The following is a 17,311-nucleotide window of genomic DNA, read 5'->3' as shown; positions in this document are numbered from 1 at the left end:
ATGGCCCTTCACTGTGGGGTCAGAAACCCCCATCCCTAACACAATTCTGGTCGCAGAAGCCCCAGCCTATACAGCCAGACCTGATCACAGGCCCCTGGCCAGGCTGACCTCAGGTCCTCTGGCCACACAAGTCTACTCCACTCAAACACGGACATCACGGCTCCTGTAGACACGGGGCATCTCTAAACACCGGGTCCCAAGAAGATGTGTCTGTGCCAAGTGCAGCATCCTGGGGACACAGCAGGCTAACCACCAGGCTGCTGGCCATCCCCGGGGGCACCTGGGCCAGCAGGCTTTCACCTGACACCTCCTCTCTCCACTGCATCCAGCTCAGCGGTTCTGCAGCCCTGCACAGCACACCAGCAAGCAACTCTGCCTTCCATCACCAGAGACCCCTTTCGATCACTCAATGCCTTTTTCTAGCAAAGACACCCAGGACAGGCAGTCTGGGCGCCCTGGCCCTACTGGGCAGTGACTCCAGAGACTATATCAGGACTAAGTTTCCTCTTTTCAAACACAGAAGAGGCTCACTGGGTAAGACTCAGCCGGTGAACCCAGGGTAGGACCAGCCCTTGGTACGCCCCCTCAATCCATACTCTTCAGGGTGCTCTTTTGTGAATTCTCTCCCTTTTGGGGGAGGGAGGAGGAGAGAGAAGTGGGGGAGACCAAGTCCTGCTGCAGGGCTGGGCACCTCCAGAATCACCACCACCAATGCAGAGCCGCTGAGGGTGGCGGGCAGCTCTCTGCTGCCCCCAGGTGGTGATGAGGGTGAACAGGCAAGGCCAGGCCCGGTGAGCGTTCCAGTCATCCTTGCCAGGGGTGTGTTAACAGCTCAGGCCTGGCAGGGGCCTGGGGCGCTGGCCTCTCCCATCTTCCAGAGCCATCCTCCAGCATTGCCGGGGCCTCCTCTCCGCTTCTCTCCAGCCCCAGGGGGAAGGGAGCGCTGACCTGTTTGATGGGGATGGCCCGGCCGCTCCCGATGCTGTCCACCTTGCACTCGGTGGCCTTCTTCTCCCGGTCCATGTCGGCACCCTTTCGAGACTGGAAGAGAAGAGAAGGGGTGTGTCAGAGGGGCCCCGGGGTCTGTGGGGGTTCAGCTGCCCACCTGGAATCCCCAGCTAGCACCCCATCCTCCCCAAATCCCTCCCTCCCCCTGGACAGGCCCTAGCAGCCAGGCAGGGCCAGGCTGGGTGGGCACGGCGGGACTGGGAAGGAATGGAGACCACGAGTATTCCAACGGGTGTTTATTCTTACACACGGCACCATACAGAGCAGCACAGGTCATCACTGGGCCGGGCCCGCCCCTTACAGAAGAGCGAGGACACGAGATACCAAGGGCATGAGGAGCGCACAGCCCAGGGGGAGCCGGGGGGAGGCTGGGGCCTAAGAGAAGGGAAGGGGCCCGGAGAGGAAAGGTGGACGGTGGAGGCTGCGGGCTGGCCGGGAGCAGCACGGGGCACGACCACCGGGTACGGGGGAGAGCAAAGTCCAGAAGTGAGAGCCAGCCGCGGCCCGGCCGCGGGCACAGACACAGCACACGTGGCGGCACGGCGTGCCGAGCTCAGCGGCCATGAGGCCCGAGGGGGCACAGTGGATGGAGAGAGAGAGGAGACGGGCCAGAGGAGGCCCTGCGCCCCTGCCAGGGCTCCTGGGGCAGAGCCCGGCCCGATGTGGATCCTAGGAAACGGGGTGTGTTGGGGGGGGCCAAGAGAGGGGAAGGCAAGCGCGGCGAGGAGGAGGAGGAGGAGGAGGAGGCGGCGGCGGCGTCCAGCAGAGCAGGAACAGCAGAGAAGTCCATGCAGGAAGGAGCAGAGGAGGGGAGGGGCGGGGAGCACCCCCGGGAGCAGCTGGGCCGCCGGCCGGGCGCTGGACGCCCCGGCCTCTGGGCCTCGTCGCTGGCCGGCACGCCGGGCGGGGACAGGGGCCGAGCTCCCTTCTTCTCCGTGCGGCGAGAGCCTGGCGCCGTGTGTTCCGCCGGGCTGGCCGCGCGGGCTGGCGGGGCGCTCCAGCAGTTCCTAGCCTTGCCTGGGGGTGTGGGGGTTAGTTACAAAGATTCCTGTGGGTCTCTGGAGTGGGGAGCACGGCGGCCGCTTCTCATCTGAGAGCAGTCCCAGGGCCCGGCCCCGCACGGGGGACAATGTCCAGAGGTGCTGTGTGTCACCACCTGGTCTTCTAATTTGGAAGGAGTTGGAAAGGCCTTTTTGTTGATGAAAAGTTGGAAACAGTGGCACATATCTGCAAATATCGAAAGAATAGAGATTTTTGGCAAGTTATACTCAAGCCGCGCACACAGTGGGTCAGCAGGTGGCGAGGGCAGAGAACCCGGGCGCCCAGGGAGGAGAGGCGGCTGAAGAGGAGAAGGAGGAGGAGGAGGAGAGGCTGCAGGCCGGCGGTCCATCTCGGGGTGCGGGGAGGGGGCGTGCTCTGCGCTCCAGGCCCCACGTCCCTCCCCCGGCTCCTCCAAGCTGCCAGGGAGCAGGCCATGGAGGCCGCAGCCAGACCAGCAGGGAGAGCCGGGGTACTGCCCATGGACGTCTCTGCTACCAGCGCCTGCCCTCCGGGGGCCTCTCCTGGGCACTGTGGCCTCTGCCCCTTGCACCCCCAGACGGAAGAGCCAGTCGTGGGGAGCGGGGTTCACATGCGGCCTGTCCCAGCCAGGCTGGCCAGCAGAGAGGCCCCCCACCCTACAACCACCCAAGGACCCCTGGGAGCCCAGAGGAGGGCAGGGGGCATGGGGTGTGCACCCCACCCAGGATGGGAACCAGGGTGAGGAGTGTCAAAACAAGGACATTAAGTCACGGGGGAGAGACCAGGGGGACGTCAGCGGCACGTCCAGCGGGAAAGTCATGGGAGTGGGACAGGGGCAGGCACAGCTCTGCCGGAGGATGGCAAGAGGGGGGGACCGCCCACCCTCCACCCTCCCCCCCCAGCAGTGACGATGAGAAGGGGAGGTCCCGAGAGGCACCTCGAGAGACATGGGCACGTCTGGAGGCTCCCTCAAGGACAATGGCTCAAGTGAGGTCACCATGGAAACGATGGAGAGAAAAAAAAAACAAAAAAAATCAGGTCGCCACAGTGAAGATGGAGAGAATGAAAGAGGCCTGGAGGGGCAGCTGTGCCGTGGAGGACGGGCGCGGCGAGGGGCACGTGAAGGCAGCGCGGAGGAGCAGGCGGCGGGGCGCACGGAGGCGCTGGGCAAACAGTGGAGGAAGGCGGGAGGGGAGGGACGGGGGGAGAGGAGCAGGTGGGCAAGACGTCAGCGAGCGGGCACCGTGGGCACAGAGGGCAGTCACTGTAGACCCAGGCGCCCACGGGCCCCACGGCGGCCGCAGGGGGGTTAACGCACAAGCAGGCAGCCCGGGGCGCTGTGTGTCTCAGCAGGCGTGAACAGAGATGAGAAGCTGTGAGTCCAGGCAGGGTCGGGGCTGGGGGTGGCGGGTGACGCACGGCAGCAGCAGGATGGAGGGCGCGGGGCAGGGCCGCACGGGACAGGCAGGCAGACGAGGCAGAAGCGCGCACAGCGAGGATGCAGGGACAAGGCCTGGGGAGCACTGGCTCTGTCTGAGCTGGGTTCCTGAGGGCCTGGCCGGGGCCTGACCCTGGCCGGGGGCCGGACCAACCGACCGACACCCGAGCCCCGACGCTCGGAGAGCGGGATGAGGAGCGACGCAGAGAGACAGGGTGATCTCCCCATGCGGGTCCGCCCGGGGCGGCACGCCCGCCTCGTCAGGCCCACGACTCCCAGGAGGGTCCTGCCAAGCCCCCCTGCTGGACAGTGTGTCTGCGGGCCAGACGCGGGCTTGGGCCTCCGAGAGGTGACGGGCAGGGCCCTAGTGGCAGGAGGCACACAGGACCCTGGGCTGGGGGTCTGCGTGAAGGAGCTGAGATCAGAGCCTGTGGTGGGCGGCTGGTGGGGTGGGAAACCGAGGCAGGACTCGGGAGACACAGGGGCCTGGGGAAAGACCTCCGGGCCTTTCGTTGGGCCGATGGCAGCAGCGAGGGGGTGGGGAAGCGCGGTGGAATGGAAAGAACGGGGGTGGGTGGGGTGCAGGCGGACTGGGAGGCCTGGACCTGCTCTGGTTCTGCCATCTACCGCTTCCTGCGGCCTTGGGCCAACCACCCGGGGCCTCGGTCCACGAGGGCGGGATCCAGGGTGTCTCGGAGTTAAGAGAGCAGCCGGGTCCAAAGAGCCCTCCAGCTGGCCAGGACAGCCCTGAGGGGCTGGGAGGAGGGTCTCTGTGTGGCTGTGCTGAGGGGCGGCCCCACGGGCTCAGAGGAGGATCACAGTCTGGGTGCTGATGTGGGGTTAGGGGGGTGGGGGGCGTCTGCATGGAGCCCACCGAGGGTCACAGTCTGGGTGCTGGTGGGGGGCGCCTGCACGGAGCTCCCTCCGGGAGCAGCGCGTGTCTGTGCGGATGCAGAGAGGGCAGCTGCAGTGTCCTGGAGGCTGGGGGCTCGGCCCTGCCTGGTCGGCGGCGGGAGGGGCGGGCACGTACCGTGAAGATGTTGGAGCGCCGCTTGGACTGCTTGCGGATGGGTGTGGGGGTGGAGGAGGCAGCGATGGTCTCCACGCGCAGCTCCCGCTGGCTGATGCTGGGCGTGGAAGGGACTGAGGCCGAGTAGTCGCTGAAGGCGCTGCTGCCGCCATTCGTGGCCTGAGAACAGAGAGGGCTCTCAGGGCGGCCGCACCAAGGGGCCTGGGGCTTGCAGGGCAGAGCAGAGGGGCTGCCCGTTCCTACAGAGGCTAACCCAGGAGGCGGGCAGCAAAGGCCTGGAGGCCTGCGGGACCCCATGGTCACCGCCCTGGGCTGCCCACCCTCCACCTCCTGCCTAGGGCCCCTAGCTGAATCAGAGGCAAAGGACTGGAGTCAAGGGCAGGGGCCGGGAGAGAACAAGACTGCGGAGTCTTGGCTCACAGCTGGGCGTGACACCAGGTGACAGGTCACCCTGGATGAGCTCCCCAGGCCTGCAAGAACGGAGGCTTCGGGAGGCTGGGTGGGGCTCAGGGCACCAGTGGAGGGGGGCGGTGGGGGGGAGGGTGAGGCTGTGTGTGACAGGGCATGAGATACGGGGAGGAGGACGGCTGGGCGGGGAGTGAACGGCGACTAAGGCTGCTGACCGGAGGAAGCAGAGGACGGCGGGATACACACACAGCGGTGTCCGCTGGTGGCGGCTCCGGGAGCCATGGGCAGCGTGACAAGGCCACCCCTGACCACCCACCGGATGGTCACTAAGTAGACGACGCGCCCTGACCCAGCAGCCTCCTCTGGTCCGAGGCCAACACCCGAGCTGCCGCCCCGAGAAGGGTACAGGGTCCCTGAGCACAGCTGAGTCTGCTACAAGGCCAGGTGGCTCAGAGACGGTGGAGAAGACCTGTGTACGGCTCTCCCTTTCTTACAGGGGAGCCCTGAGATCTTTTACAGCTGTAAAGGGAGGCAATCCCTGGAAAAGCCCACCAGGCCGTCAGGACGCTGGGGGCCAGGAGGGCTTTGCAAAGACAACAGCCCTTGGTAGAAGTAAAGGAGCAGTGTAGACTTGACCGCTCAGCATGCACACCTGTGCTGGCCCAGGGCTTTCCGCAGCGCGGGAGACTGAGTCCGGGAACACAGTTACAGAAGCCCTGGGCCGAATGTCAAGGGCCCAGAACTGACCAGGCGGTAGGCCCCGCAAGTGGGCAGGTGTCCAGGGGGTAATCTGGGAGGGACACGGCAGGACCCAGCTCAGGCACCCCCGCCAAAGGACCCCACGCAACACAAAGGCCATCAGCCCTTGTGGGGTAAGTGCTGCTCTTCTAAATGCAAACACAGGGACAGGGGCCAGCAGGTGAGGAGGGGGCAGGCCTCCAGGGACTCCTCTGGAGGTGGGTACTGAGCCCGCGCTAACCCCGGCTGACCAGAGCAAATGCTTAGGCGGCGGCAGCTGCAGGGTGAGACGTGTGGAGCAGCGAGGGGAGCTGGGAGTGGGAGGGCAGGGACTGCAGGGCACAGGTGGGGGGCCAGGCCAGGCCAGGTGTGCAGGCTGAGGGGACCCGAGCCAGTGCTTTCAAACCATCTGCAAGTGGGGAGACCAGACGCGCAGGGACAGGCAGGCAGGCAGACAGAATGGAGAGGCAGGGCCACGGCGGGGTGGGATGGGCATGTGGTGCGGGGAGCGCGGGAGGCTGGCCGCACCTGGTTGATGTGTACGGCCGGGATGGAGGCGGCGGACACGGCCGAGTGGCTGGGGGAGTTGGGCAGTGACTTGCAGGGCCCGATGGCCAGCTGCTGCTTCTTCCGCAAGGCCACTACCTTCTGGGCCACTGCAGGGGACAGCAGAGTCAATGACCCCTCTGGGGAGGCGGGGGAAACCCCACTTAGAGCCGACTCCCCCCTCCGCAGAGCCTGCCTGACCCCCTTCCGGGGGAGCGCCTGGCACCCGCCGAGTTACCGTCCTGGAAGACACGCTCCACGTTGAGCCCGTAGGTGGCACACGTCTCGTAGTAGGTGCACCGCTTCAAGTCTGTGGACAGCTTGCGGGCCCTGCTGTCGTCGATGACCCGCGGGTTCGCGGCACTGATGGCGTCTGTCGGAGACGGAGTGGGGGAGTCGGGGGCTAACTCAGCCGGCTGATGCTGGGCCGTGTGGCCAGAGGGTGGGGTGGGCCGAGAGCCCGGGTAGTGGACGCCACAGAGCACGAGAATACGGGGGTCTGGGCCTCGTTCCAACTCTGCCGCCGACTCACTGAGTGGAAATGAGCCAGCCCCCTGTGTGTCCACCTCAAAGAGTGCTGCGGGACACGGCCATCACACAGATGGCAGGGTCACAGCCGGGGGGCTGTGTAGGGGGCAGAGGGGAGGTGCCTGCTCACAGTGGGGGTGTGGGGGTGGCCCACCGGAAGGGCTGGATCAGCGCCAGGAGGGCAGAGGGTGGTAGGGGGCCAGGCTTTCTCATGCCGGCCCACAGGGACCCACAGCTGCCACACCGCCCCAGCGAGCAGGCCCGCTCACCCTGTGTGCCCACCAGCACCATGGGCACCTCGCTGGTGTTGCGGAAGCTGCAGAGGCGCAGGAAGTAGTTGTACACCGTCTGGAAGCTGATCTCATCCTCCAGGCTGAACACAAACACCACTGCGTCCACCCAAGCGGCAAACTGGGGGTGGGGGGTGGGGGGGCGGAGCAGAATTACCACCCTCACCTGGGCACAGGTGAACTTTGCCACCCCCACCCCACCCCCTGCCGCCCTGCACACGATCTTGCAGGGGTCCCAGCTGGGAACCTCGAAAAAAAGGGGGCACCACGGGCCAGGGCTACCTGGAGCTCAGGGGGGCCTCCTTCATCTCGGATCAGCAGCAGGTAACTCTGGCCATCCACCACAATCTCCTTCTTAAACCGACCCCCTAGGACAGAGTGCGCGGTCAGGCCCCAAGCCGCAACAGTGAGCCCGCAGCGGGGGTTGGAGGGGTGGCCACACAGAGAAGGGACCCACAGCTAGAAGACGGGAGGATGGAGAGAGACACGGGGCTGCAGCCCCCCGCACAGGCAGCGGGAGACAGGGACGGGGCGAGCAGAGCGCAGCCACAGGTCCCGGGGCCGGCCCCTTAACGCTCACCTTCAGGGGACTCCTCCTGGACATAGGTCCCCGTCAGATAGCGGTGCACCAGGGCTGACTTCCCACTAGACAGGTTCCCTACAATGCCCTGCGGGAGAGGAAGGAGCAGCGATCAGAGGGCTGGACAGACAGACGGCACGGCAGGACAGGCTGATCCACCTGGGAGGAGACGGCCCAGCGCCAAGGATGGGAAAGGCAAGAGAAACAGGGAAGAGACGGGTGCGGGGCGAGGCCGAGCCTAGAGATGGAGGGGACTGGAAGCCGGGGTGGTCGGGGGGAGTCACGCCGGCCCACCACTCTAGCCCGCACCCCCAGCCCAGGGCTGCCTGTGCTTCCCACTCACTCACCACTTTAAGCTCCGGCACCGAGCGGCTCAGGGTCCACTCCTGGCTGTTCACAAAGGAGTCTGCAGGAGAGAAGGCCACCCGTCAGGGCTGGGATGGCACAGCCCCTTGGCTATCCGGCACCGGCGGCCTCCACGACCTGGCCCCTTTGCGAGGCCACAGTCAGAAAACACCCTCAGTCCTAGTTTCCTGCGCACGCTCAAGTCGTTTCAGTCGTGTTGGACGCTCTGTGAGCCCGTGGATGGTAGCCCGCTAGGCTCCTCCGTCCCTGGGGATTCTCCAGGCAAGAATACTGGAGTGGGTGGCCATGCCCTCCTCCAAGGGAATCTTCCCCACCCAGGGATTGAACCCGCTTCTCTTACATCTCCTGCACTGGCAGGCGGGTGCTTTACCACCACCAGGGCCTCCAGGAAGCCCCTAGCTCCCTAGAGAGCAGCAAGAATGCTCTCTGAGAATAGAACAGCGGGGTGACAGCCCTCAGTTCTCCGGCCTGGACAGACGGATCCCTCCTCTTTCCGCTCCAGGAGAGTGGGTAGCTACTACCTTGAGTCACGCCCTACCGGCGCCCCCGCCTGGTGAGCGGCCGCTCCAGTGGGTCTCGGCTGGGCTGGGGGCCCGCCTCTGCAGCCAGTAGGAACAGCTCACCCTCGCAGGGTGGGGCCACCCACTACATTCCTGGTGAGCAAAGAGGGCGGAGCCCTTCACCTGGCCCTGTTTGGTGAGAGGCCGGTCCAACAGGGAGCTGTCTGCCCCTCCCAGCCGGCCCTCCTCCCCAGGCTCCTCCTTGGCAGGAGCCAGCCACCCTTTCTTTCTCAAAGATCCGCCTCCAGCACTCCTCCTCTCAAGTCCATCCCCAGCTCCTGCCTCACCCGGGCGCTACCCAGAGCCCCTGCCAGGGACCAGGCTCTGGGGGGCGGGGCTCACGCCCCCTCCCCAGGCTGCCTCCAAGAGTAGTTACAACGCGCGGGTCCAGTCCCTAAACTCATCTGCAAAGGCAGCTTAGAGCCTCACCTGGGAGCTAGAGCTGCTGCTGATCTAGTCCTCCCCGCCCTCCAGAGCCGGCCTGGGCTCCGAGTGAGTCCCATCCGTCCCGGAGCCCCTTCCTGGGTCTCCAAAAGTGAAAAAGGGGCCCTTCCGTTCCGCTCTCATTCCACTTCGCTAGGGCCACGGGAGGCAGGCCCTCCCGGGACCCACCTGGAAGCCAGCCTCTGCCACAGCCACCGTCTCCAGACCCAACAGCGACCCCAGACCCTGCCGGGCGCTGATCCACTTGGTCCAGCCCCGTCTGGCGGACCCCCCCGCCCCCCGCTCGCCTTCACGGCACGCCCACCTCTCCTGGTAGGTGTCCGGTTTGTTTCACACCCGCCCTCAAGCCCGGGCTCCAACCGGAGAGGACACCCAGGCCCGGGCGCTCCCCCTTACCGCTCGGCGCGCCCAGGAGTCCGGGGGCCGCGGCCGCCCGGCGGCTCCACAGCGGCTCGGACGGCGCGGGCGCGGACGCGGGCTCCCTCCGGCGGAAGCGGCTGGTGAGCAGCCTCCAGAGGCCGGCGGCGCTGCGGGGGCGGCCGGCCTCCGGCGCGGCGCGCGGGGCCTCGGTGCCCAGCAGCAGGTCGCGGCGGCTGGGGAAGGCGCCCAGGGAGCTGGCGTCGCCGTCGCTGCGGGTGCGCACGCGGGGCAGCAGCCCGGACTCGGCGCGCCGGATCTCCTGGCCGCGGCGCAGGCGGAAACTGAAGCTCTTCCTCAGCGCCGACAGGCCGCGCCGGGGGCTCGGGGCGCTGCGCCCGCCGCCGCCGCGCAGCACCTGCCAGCGCTGGCTGCTCCAGAGCGAGGCGCCCCGCAGGAAGCCGGAGCTCCCCGCGCGGCCCAGCCCCGCGCCCGCGCCCTCGGCCTCGGCCGCCAGCTCCAGGCGGTTCACCTCCAGGAACGTCATGCTGGTGGGCCGCGGCGCCTGGGCGCCCCGGGGCCGGCTGCGGCGACCCGGCGCGGGGCTGGACGCGGGGCTCGGCGCGGGGCTGGGCACGGGCCCGGGAGCCGACGCGCGGCCGTCGGGGGTGCCGCGGCGGCCGAGGCGCGGGCGCAGGAGTCCGAGCAGCAGGCTGCGGGCGCCGGTGGGGGGCGGCGGCGGCCCCGGGCCGCCAGAGCACACGCTCCGCGGCCGCGCCGGCTGCTCGCGCGCAGCGCACAGGGCGGCCTGCAGGGCGGAGGCGGCGCGGTCGGCCGGGGCGCCGTGCAGGTCCAGCGAGTCGCAGACGCTGAGGGCGCGGCGGCAGGCGGCGGGCCGCTCCCGGCTGCAGCTGTCCGCCGGCGGCCAGCCCCGCTCCATGCTCAGGGCCCGCGGGCGAGGGCCAGGCCCATGGCGAGGGGCGCGGGGCTGGGCCCGGGCCGGGGCCGCGGCCGGGGCGCACGCACCTCCGGCCTCTGGGCACCTGGTGTCGGCCGACTGAGTCCCTCAACGCCTCCACCTCGCAAGCCGGCAAGCCCAGACCTGGAGAGGCCGGGAGCCAGCCCAGCACCGAGAGAGGCGGCAAGCCTGGCCTGGAACACCCGGGAACGGCGGCGGCGGGGCCCCCGAGCCCTCAGAAAACAGGAAATTCCAGCCCAGGGCTCCTCCTCAGTTGGGGCAGGTAGGAGAGGAGCTGTCATTAAGAGCAGGCCAAATAAATAACAGTCCTGGGCACACCATGCGCTGGGCTCCGTTTTGGAGAGAAGCGGGCCATTCGCTCTTTTCTCCAGGGAAGAACCAGATGATCCACCAGGGTGGGAGCTGGTAAAAGCTTAAATTATGAGTCAGGAGTTACACTGAGGGCTTCTTATCTGGAAAACACAGGGCCTGAACGAGGTGATCCTGTCTTGGCTCTTGGTTCAGTCTGAGGTTGGGAAACTTGAAAATCCGAGTTGCTGGTTGTTTCAGTCAGCTCTTCTGTTAATGACTGAGGCTATCTTCTTCCTTGAAGACTATAAAATCACCTGGACTAGGATAAGTGCTGTCCTGCCCAAGGGCAGCAGAAAATCTGAAGATAACCTTGGGACCTGAACCGTATCGTTCTGGACAAGCGACTCACTTCTGAGCCCCTGAAGTCTCCCGGCTCCTGCAGCTCACTGGTCCCCCTCCTCCTGTCCAGAGGCTGTGCAGAGGTGAAGCTGCAGACTGCAGACCTCGTGGGAAGCTGACTCCAAGCACATATACCCTTCGTGGGCTGCCCCAGGCACTTAAATGCAGGGCTTCCTCCAGGATGGGGCAGAGGGCAGGTCGTTGCTGTGCTGTGCTCTCCACTAACCGTTTAAGCGTCAGTCCTCCTCTCCAGGGTCCTGGAGATGGGCCAGTTTAGCATAATCCACAAGGACCACAAGCAGATCAGGACAAACCTGTTTAGGTAGTGGCAAGGTTGAGGGGGCTTGCATTTCCCTCTGAAGACATAATACTCCCAGGTCTGCTCCAGCCCCAGTCCAGCCCAACTCCCAACATATCTGTCCCTCTCAGCTTTAGAATTCCACGGTCCTGGTCAGAAGCAAAGTACAAGATAAAAGTGGCACATTCCAGAGGGGGCTGGGGTGGGGGAATGCCTGAGGAAGGCAGGGCCTCCATCCTGGGTGCTCCTGCAGAACCTCGAGCTGGAAACTTCCAAGTCCCGGGCTGGATCTCTGGGGCCCTGGGGGGTGATTCCGTATTTTCCTGGGACTGGTTATTAATGGTGATGAGGACGGCGCCTTCCTCTCTGGGGTACATTTCCCCCACATAATAGTCAGTTCTGCAGAAGAGCCCTTCCCAGGATCCTTCAGGCGTGGAGACAAGAATGCAACGCAGGAATCCTGACTCACGTTCCCAAGTTTAAGCCTCACACACTGAACTTCCCTGTCTTTGTTCATATCAGTCTGTCTGCCCTCTCTCACGCACACATATGGGATGACCCCTCTCCCACAGAATAAGGCGGCTCATTCCAAACCCTCTCCCCTAGCCAATGAAAATGCATGCACAGGACAGCAGCTATCAAAGGCAAATGGGCACCAAAGGGGGACAGGGGACAAGGTGCCCAATGGGGGTGAGCTGCTTTAGAACCCAACTGGCTACCCTCAGGCAGAGAGCAGCAGGATGGAACAGGAGAGTAAAAGGCCCCCACTTACAGACATACACATACAGACACAGAGACACACAAACACAGAGACACATTTACACAGAGACATAGACACAGAGAGACACACAGACATGCACACACACACAGACACACACAGGCTCCAGGAAGGCAGGCAGCCGTGCCCAGGCCAGAAAGTGAAAGAACACCTTCCATTCTCAGAGGACACACCAGCTCTGAGCTCCCACTGCACCTGCAGAATTGGTCCAAGCAAAATGCTGAGCCTGGGGCCTCCCTGCTGGCTCAGTGGTAAAGAATCCGCCTGCCAACACGGGAGACACGGGTTCCATCCCTAACCCAGGAAGATCCCACATGCCTCGGAGCAACTAAGCCCGTGCGCCACAGCTACTGAGCCCAAGTGCTCCAACTCCAGAAACCGGTGCACCCTAGAGACCGTGCTCTGCAACAAGAGAGGCCCACACATCCCAGCTAGAGAGGAGCCCCGCTCCCCGCAAGTAGAGAAAAGCCGGCACAGCAATGAAGCCTCAGCAGAGCCATAAAGAATTAAACCTGGCACAGCTTCCTCTTCCTCGTCTGGCTGACTCCTTCCTACTTCTTCCCAGAAACCTTTCCTGACTCGGGGAGACTAGACAGAGAAGGGCACCAGCCTGCACATAAACAGCTCAGACAAAGACCCCAGAAAGGAGATCAGGGCAGGTGCACACCTCTCTTCCTTGTTGGCATCAGCCACCGCCACCGCCCCTGGTCATGGACAAGGTCTCTGTGTTCCGTCTCACAAGACTCGACTCCAAAGAGAAGCAGCCAACAGCTCACTCAACACAACCCAAAGGAAAGTAAAGCAAAAGCAAAAGCAAAGTCGCTCAGTCGTGTCCGACTCTTAGTGACCCCATGGACTGCAGCCTACCAGGCTCCTCCATCCATGGGGTTTTCCAGGAAAGAGTACTGGAGTGGGGTGCCATTGCCTTCTCCGAAAGGAAAGTAGGGCAGTCCTAAAAAGCTCTAGGCTAGGGCCACACCAACCAAACGGAAATCCCATAAAGCTAGCTCCTGTGTCAGTTCTCTGGTGCTTAAGGTCATCAGAAATGCCAGGCTAAATCTGTTGCACAGAGACCCCACGGAAGGTTCTGGGGGAACTGAAGACGCCGTCTCTTTCATTCCTGGGTGTGGTCCTGGGTGAGAACAGACAGGGGTCCCTGGAGGCTGAGCAATGAGCAGCCCAGAGCACAGGCAGTTCAGAAGGAGAAGAGCCGACTCTAGAGCTGGGTGTGCTGGACTGGGTATTGGGACCTGAGAGAAGAGGGCGCCTGCGTGTGCGGCTGTGGCCTGGGGGCGGTGGGGACAACGAAACCCAGGATGTCTCAGGAGAATTAGAAACCCCCTGTAAAGGCATGCTGTGCAGAGGGGTAGTGCCATGGTGGGAGGAAGAAGGGCGGCCTCGGGCCCGGGAATCCCATGGAACCTTGTACCTAGTCCCTCTCAAATATTTGCCGGATGATCCACTGATAAGTGTGGAGGCACGCCCAGCTGAGGCCACTGAGCCAAGGAGCCTGGGGAGGTCCTTCTCGGGGCCCAGCAAGGGTGAGCTTCCTGATGACAGCCGGCTGGGGTCTTCTTGACCACAAGGTGGCAGCAAAACATCTTCCTGCAGCCCAGGAGGTTGCCAGCTGTGCCTCCTGGGAAGGAGCAGGGACCCTGGCAGTGGCCGGCCATGCGGGTCCATCAAGCCCCTTGACTGCTGAGCCAAGGGAGATGAACAGGGCCACACAGGTGGCACGTGGTGATTCTCTGAATGAATCAACGAGTCAATGAAGGAATGAAGAACATTCGTCTTAGCTGCTGAGCATAAACTGCACACCCTGGCTTTTGCTCCCCTTGTGGGGAGGGTGGCAGACTGAAGAAAGTGGTCCCTGGCTGGGAAAGTTTGTTGAGATAAATCGCAGTCGAGATCAGATCCAAAGTGGAGACGGACAGGGGTGTGATGGCAAGACACGTACTCCGGAGCCAAAAAAACTTGGGTGCAAATTCAGCCTCTGGCAGCTACTGGCTCCGCGTCTGTCTAGTCCCCTGAATGTCAGTGGGGGGGGGGGGGGGTCTCTGTAAACCGGGGATAATCCCCCTTCCAACTGAAGTTGCTGTGCAGTGATGTGTTTATGGAGGGTCTGGCACCGAGTTGGCACGCAGCAGGTGACCAATATAGCTGGAGACCTCAGCAATTCCCCATTAGCTCGGGCCTGTGGATTGAGCTGGAGGCCCCAGGCCCCAGGCCGTGCTTATACACACAGGCACCCTCTTCTCTCCGGTCCCGGGAGCCAGTTCCCCATTAGCTCAGGCCTGTGGATTACCAGTCCCTCCGTCTCTTCCCCAAGAGACCACAGAGGCCGACCTCAAAGATCCCGAGGCTCTTCTGGATCATGTCTTTCTCTGAAAATCTGATGAAAGCTGTCATGGACTGAACTGGGTTCCCCCTAGATCTGTATTTTGAAGTCCTAGCCCCTGGTACTTGACAGTGTGACCTTATTTGGAAATAGGGTGGTTGCAAATGGGATTACCTGAGATGAGGTCCCCCTGGATTCAGGTGGGCCCCACTCCCTATGACTTGTGTTCTGATAAAAAGGGGAAATTTGGACACAGAGAGTCACGCACAGAGGAGTATGATGTGAAGAGACACGGGGAGAAGACAGCCATCTACAAGCCAAGGATCCTCCTTAGCACTTCGACTGTTAGTCACTCAGTCGTGTGTCCAACTCTTTGCGACCCCCATGGACTGCAGCCCCGCCAGGCTCCTCTGTCCATGGGATTCTCCAGGCAAGAATACTGGAGCGGGTAGCCATTCCCTTCTCCAGGGGATCTTCCCGACCCAGAGATTGAACCTGGGTCTCCTGCGTGGCAGGCAGATTCTTTACCGAGAACTTTAAGAGGGATGTAAAAAACATACAGGTGCTATAGACTCCAGGGGCCCAGCACAGAGAAAGGAGACCCTTCCCAGACCCCCCCAGGGAATTCTGCCCCAGCTGCTAGGTCCTGGAGTCAGAGAGCTCCCCAGGGACTGTGTCCCCTCCCCCATGGAAAGCTGGGAGGATCGAAGACCGCCTGGAAACAGGCTTTCCGGCAGCAAGCCAGCTACTCGACAGCGGTTTTTTTCATTTTTCTTCCTGTCCACCAAGTCTGAGCAAGGCTCAGTCCCCTCTGTATGCCCCCTACTGGCCTCCTAGTTCAGTTCAGCCACTCAGGCGTGTCCGACTCTTTGCGACCCCATGGACTGCAGCACGCCAGGCTTCCCTGTCCATCACCAACTCCCAGAGTTTACTCAAACTCATGTCCATCGAGTCAGTGATGCCATCCAACCATCTCATCCTCTGTTGTCCCCTTCTCCTCCCGCCTTCAGTATTCCCCAGCATCAGGGTCTTTTCCAAGGAGTCGGCTCTTTGCATCAGGTGGCCAAAGTATTGGAGCTTCAGCTTCAGTATCAGTCCTTCCAATGAATATTCAGGACTGATTTCCTTTAGGGTGGAGAGGTTGGATCTCCTTGCTGTCCAGGGGACTCTCAAGAGTCTTCTCCAACACCACAGTTCAAAAGCATCAATTCTTCGGCGCTCAGCTTTCTTTATAATCTGACTCTCACATCCATACATGACTACCGGAAAAACCAGCCTCCTAACCTCACCCTAAAACCCCGAGGGAGACCAGACAGATAAGACATAGCTCCCTGCTGAGAAGCATCACAACTGAGGACCATGTGTTCCACCGAGAAAAGTCTGCTGCCTTTCAACAGCTTTCCCCCAAAGAGGACAGGAACACCGCATGCACCCCCAAATCCCTCAGAACCCTCCGACGACCCTGAAGGTGGGGTGAGCCTCACTGCGGTGGGTTGAGGGGACTCTGGCCTCAGAAGGTCAAACTGCACGCCCCCTCGAGGCACTCAGCCTTCTCATCCCAGTTTAGACACGTGTCCTGCATTTTTATCTGTCTTTAAAGGTTGTTCTCTTCCTTCAGAACTGAACAACGGTCCAGCTGAATCCCATGAGCTAAAAAACTGCCTCTTCCAGTCCAACAGGTTTCTACAATGTATTCAGTTGGTAGCTCTTCATTCCTTTATCAGCAGTATCAACATGCTCATAGGTCTGCTTTCATCTTTTTTTAATAGAAGTAAAAGATTTTAATAAAGGGGAGACGCAATACAGTATTCAAATACTTGTACCCTTTTTGCTGCATGACAGAGGACTGCTCCTCGACCTGGGAACTCCAATACAAATGTATAAGTTCAGGGTCTCAAGGAAAGGGGGGCTGAGGGTAAGTGTACACTATTAAGAATAAAGACTCAGGTAGTTTGAGAGTCTAATGGACCAAAGTTTAAAAGCATCTGAATTCTGGGTGATGGAGGGAAGGAATGGGAATTTGGGATTAGCGGATGCAAACTATCATATATAGAGAATGGATAAACAGCGAGGGAACAGCACAGGGAATTATATTCAAGGTGTGTGTGCTCAGTCGCTCAGCCGTGTCCAGCTCCTTGCAACCCCATGGACTTGCAACCCCAGTCCGCCAGGTTCCTCTGTCCGTGGGGATTCTCCAGGCAAGAATATCGGAGTGGGTAGCCATTTCCTCCTCCAGAGGAAGATCAATATCAATGCAATATCCTATACTAAACCATAATGTAAAAAAATATGGAAAAGATTATATGTGTATAACTGAATCACCTTGCTGTTCATCAGAAATGCAACATCGTAAATCAACTATGTCAATAAAATAAAGCTGTAAATAAATAAAAGCATCTGAATTCCCATTACAGAGGATAAAAAAGCAGGGCCTACATTGCAACACTCTGTCCCCACCACCCTGCAGGGGCTCCACTGTCCAGCCCCAAGCAGCCGGTTCAAATGCACACTTTCTGCTTAGCACCAGCAAGCGCTCCCAGTCCCACCAGTCTGCTTATATCACAGAGTGACTGGGAATGGCAATCAGAGCCTTGGCACCTGGCAGTTTCAGGCTTTCTTCTTCTTCTTCTTTTTTTTTTAAAGTAAAAGGGTTTTATTTGCAGAGAAGCGGGACTCTAGTAGAATAAGCCAAACCCTATGTCCGACTCCTCTGGCTCCTCCTTCTAGTCTTTCTGCAGATCCTAGGGCAGTGGAGACAGCCACGGTCCCCGGACAGCGGGTGCTCTGGCCAACTTGCTGACACCCTGGGCCATGATGTCTGGGATGTTCTTTCTTTTCAGCTCACAGATGACCTTGTGGAGCTGGTCATTGTCCACCGAGGTGCCTGCACTGCCCAGGATCTTCTCGCATCCTTG

General features: G+C 61.9%; 1 protein-coding gene across 9 annotated transcripts in view; it reads right to left on the bottom strand.

Annotated features, from left to right (window-relative positions):
- The window catches only part of AGAP3 (ArfGAP with GTPase domain, ankyrin repeat and PH domain 3), a 56,499-nt gene that overhangs the window by 18,625 nt on the left and 20,563 nt on the right, over nt 1-17,311 (bottom strand). For 2 of the 9 annotated variants that reach the window (XM_025291820.2, XM_025291823.2), the window contains exons 2-9: nt 7,934-7,992; nt 7,587-7,674; nt 7,289-7,374; nt 6,986-7,127; nt 6,427-6,561; nt 6,171-6,298; nt 4,497-4,655; nt 949-1,041 (exon numbers count right to left, since the gene is read on the bottom strand). In XM_025291820.2, coding sequence (XP_025147605.1) covers nt 949-1,041; nt 4,497-4,655; nt 6,171-6,298; nt 6,427-6,561; nt 6,986-7,127; nt 7,289-7,374; nt 7,587-7,674; nt 7,934-7,992 — 890 coding nt within the window. Of the gene's footprint in view, nt 1-948; nt 1,042-1,229; nt 2,236-4,496; nt 4,656-6,170; nt 6,299-6,426; nt 6,562-6,985; nt 7,128-7,288; nt 7,375-7,586; nt 7,675-7,933; nt 7,993-9,352; nt 10,269-17,311 lie in introns of those variants that run through there. The other 7 variants (XM_025291825.3, XM_044947065.2, XM_044947067.2 and 4 more) reach the window with 7 other exon arrangements.

The sequence above is a fragment of the Bubalus bubalis genome, chromosome 8, assembly GCF_019923935.1.
Source record: "Bubalus bubalis isolate 160015118507 breed Murrah chromosome 8, NDDB_SH_1, whole genome shotgun sequence".
NCBI classification, from domain to species: domain Eukaryota; kingdom Metazoa; phylum Chordata; class Mammalia; order Artiodactyla; family Bovidae; genus Bubalus; species Bubalus bubalis.
The sequence above is the reverse complement of the archived record's forward strand: the minus strand, read 5'-3'. Positions and strand labels throughout refer to the sequence as shown.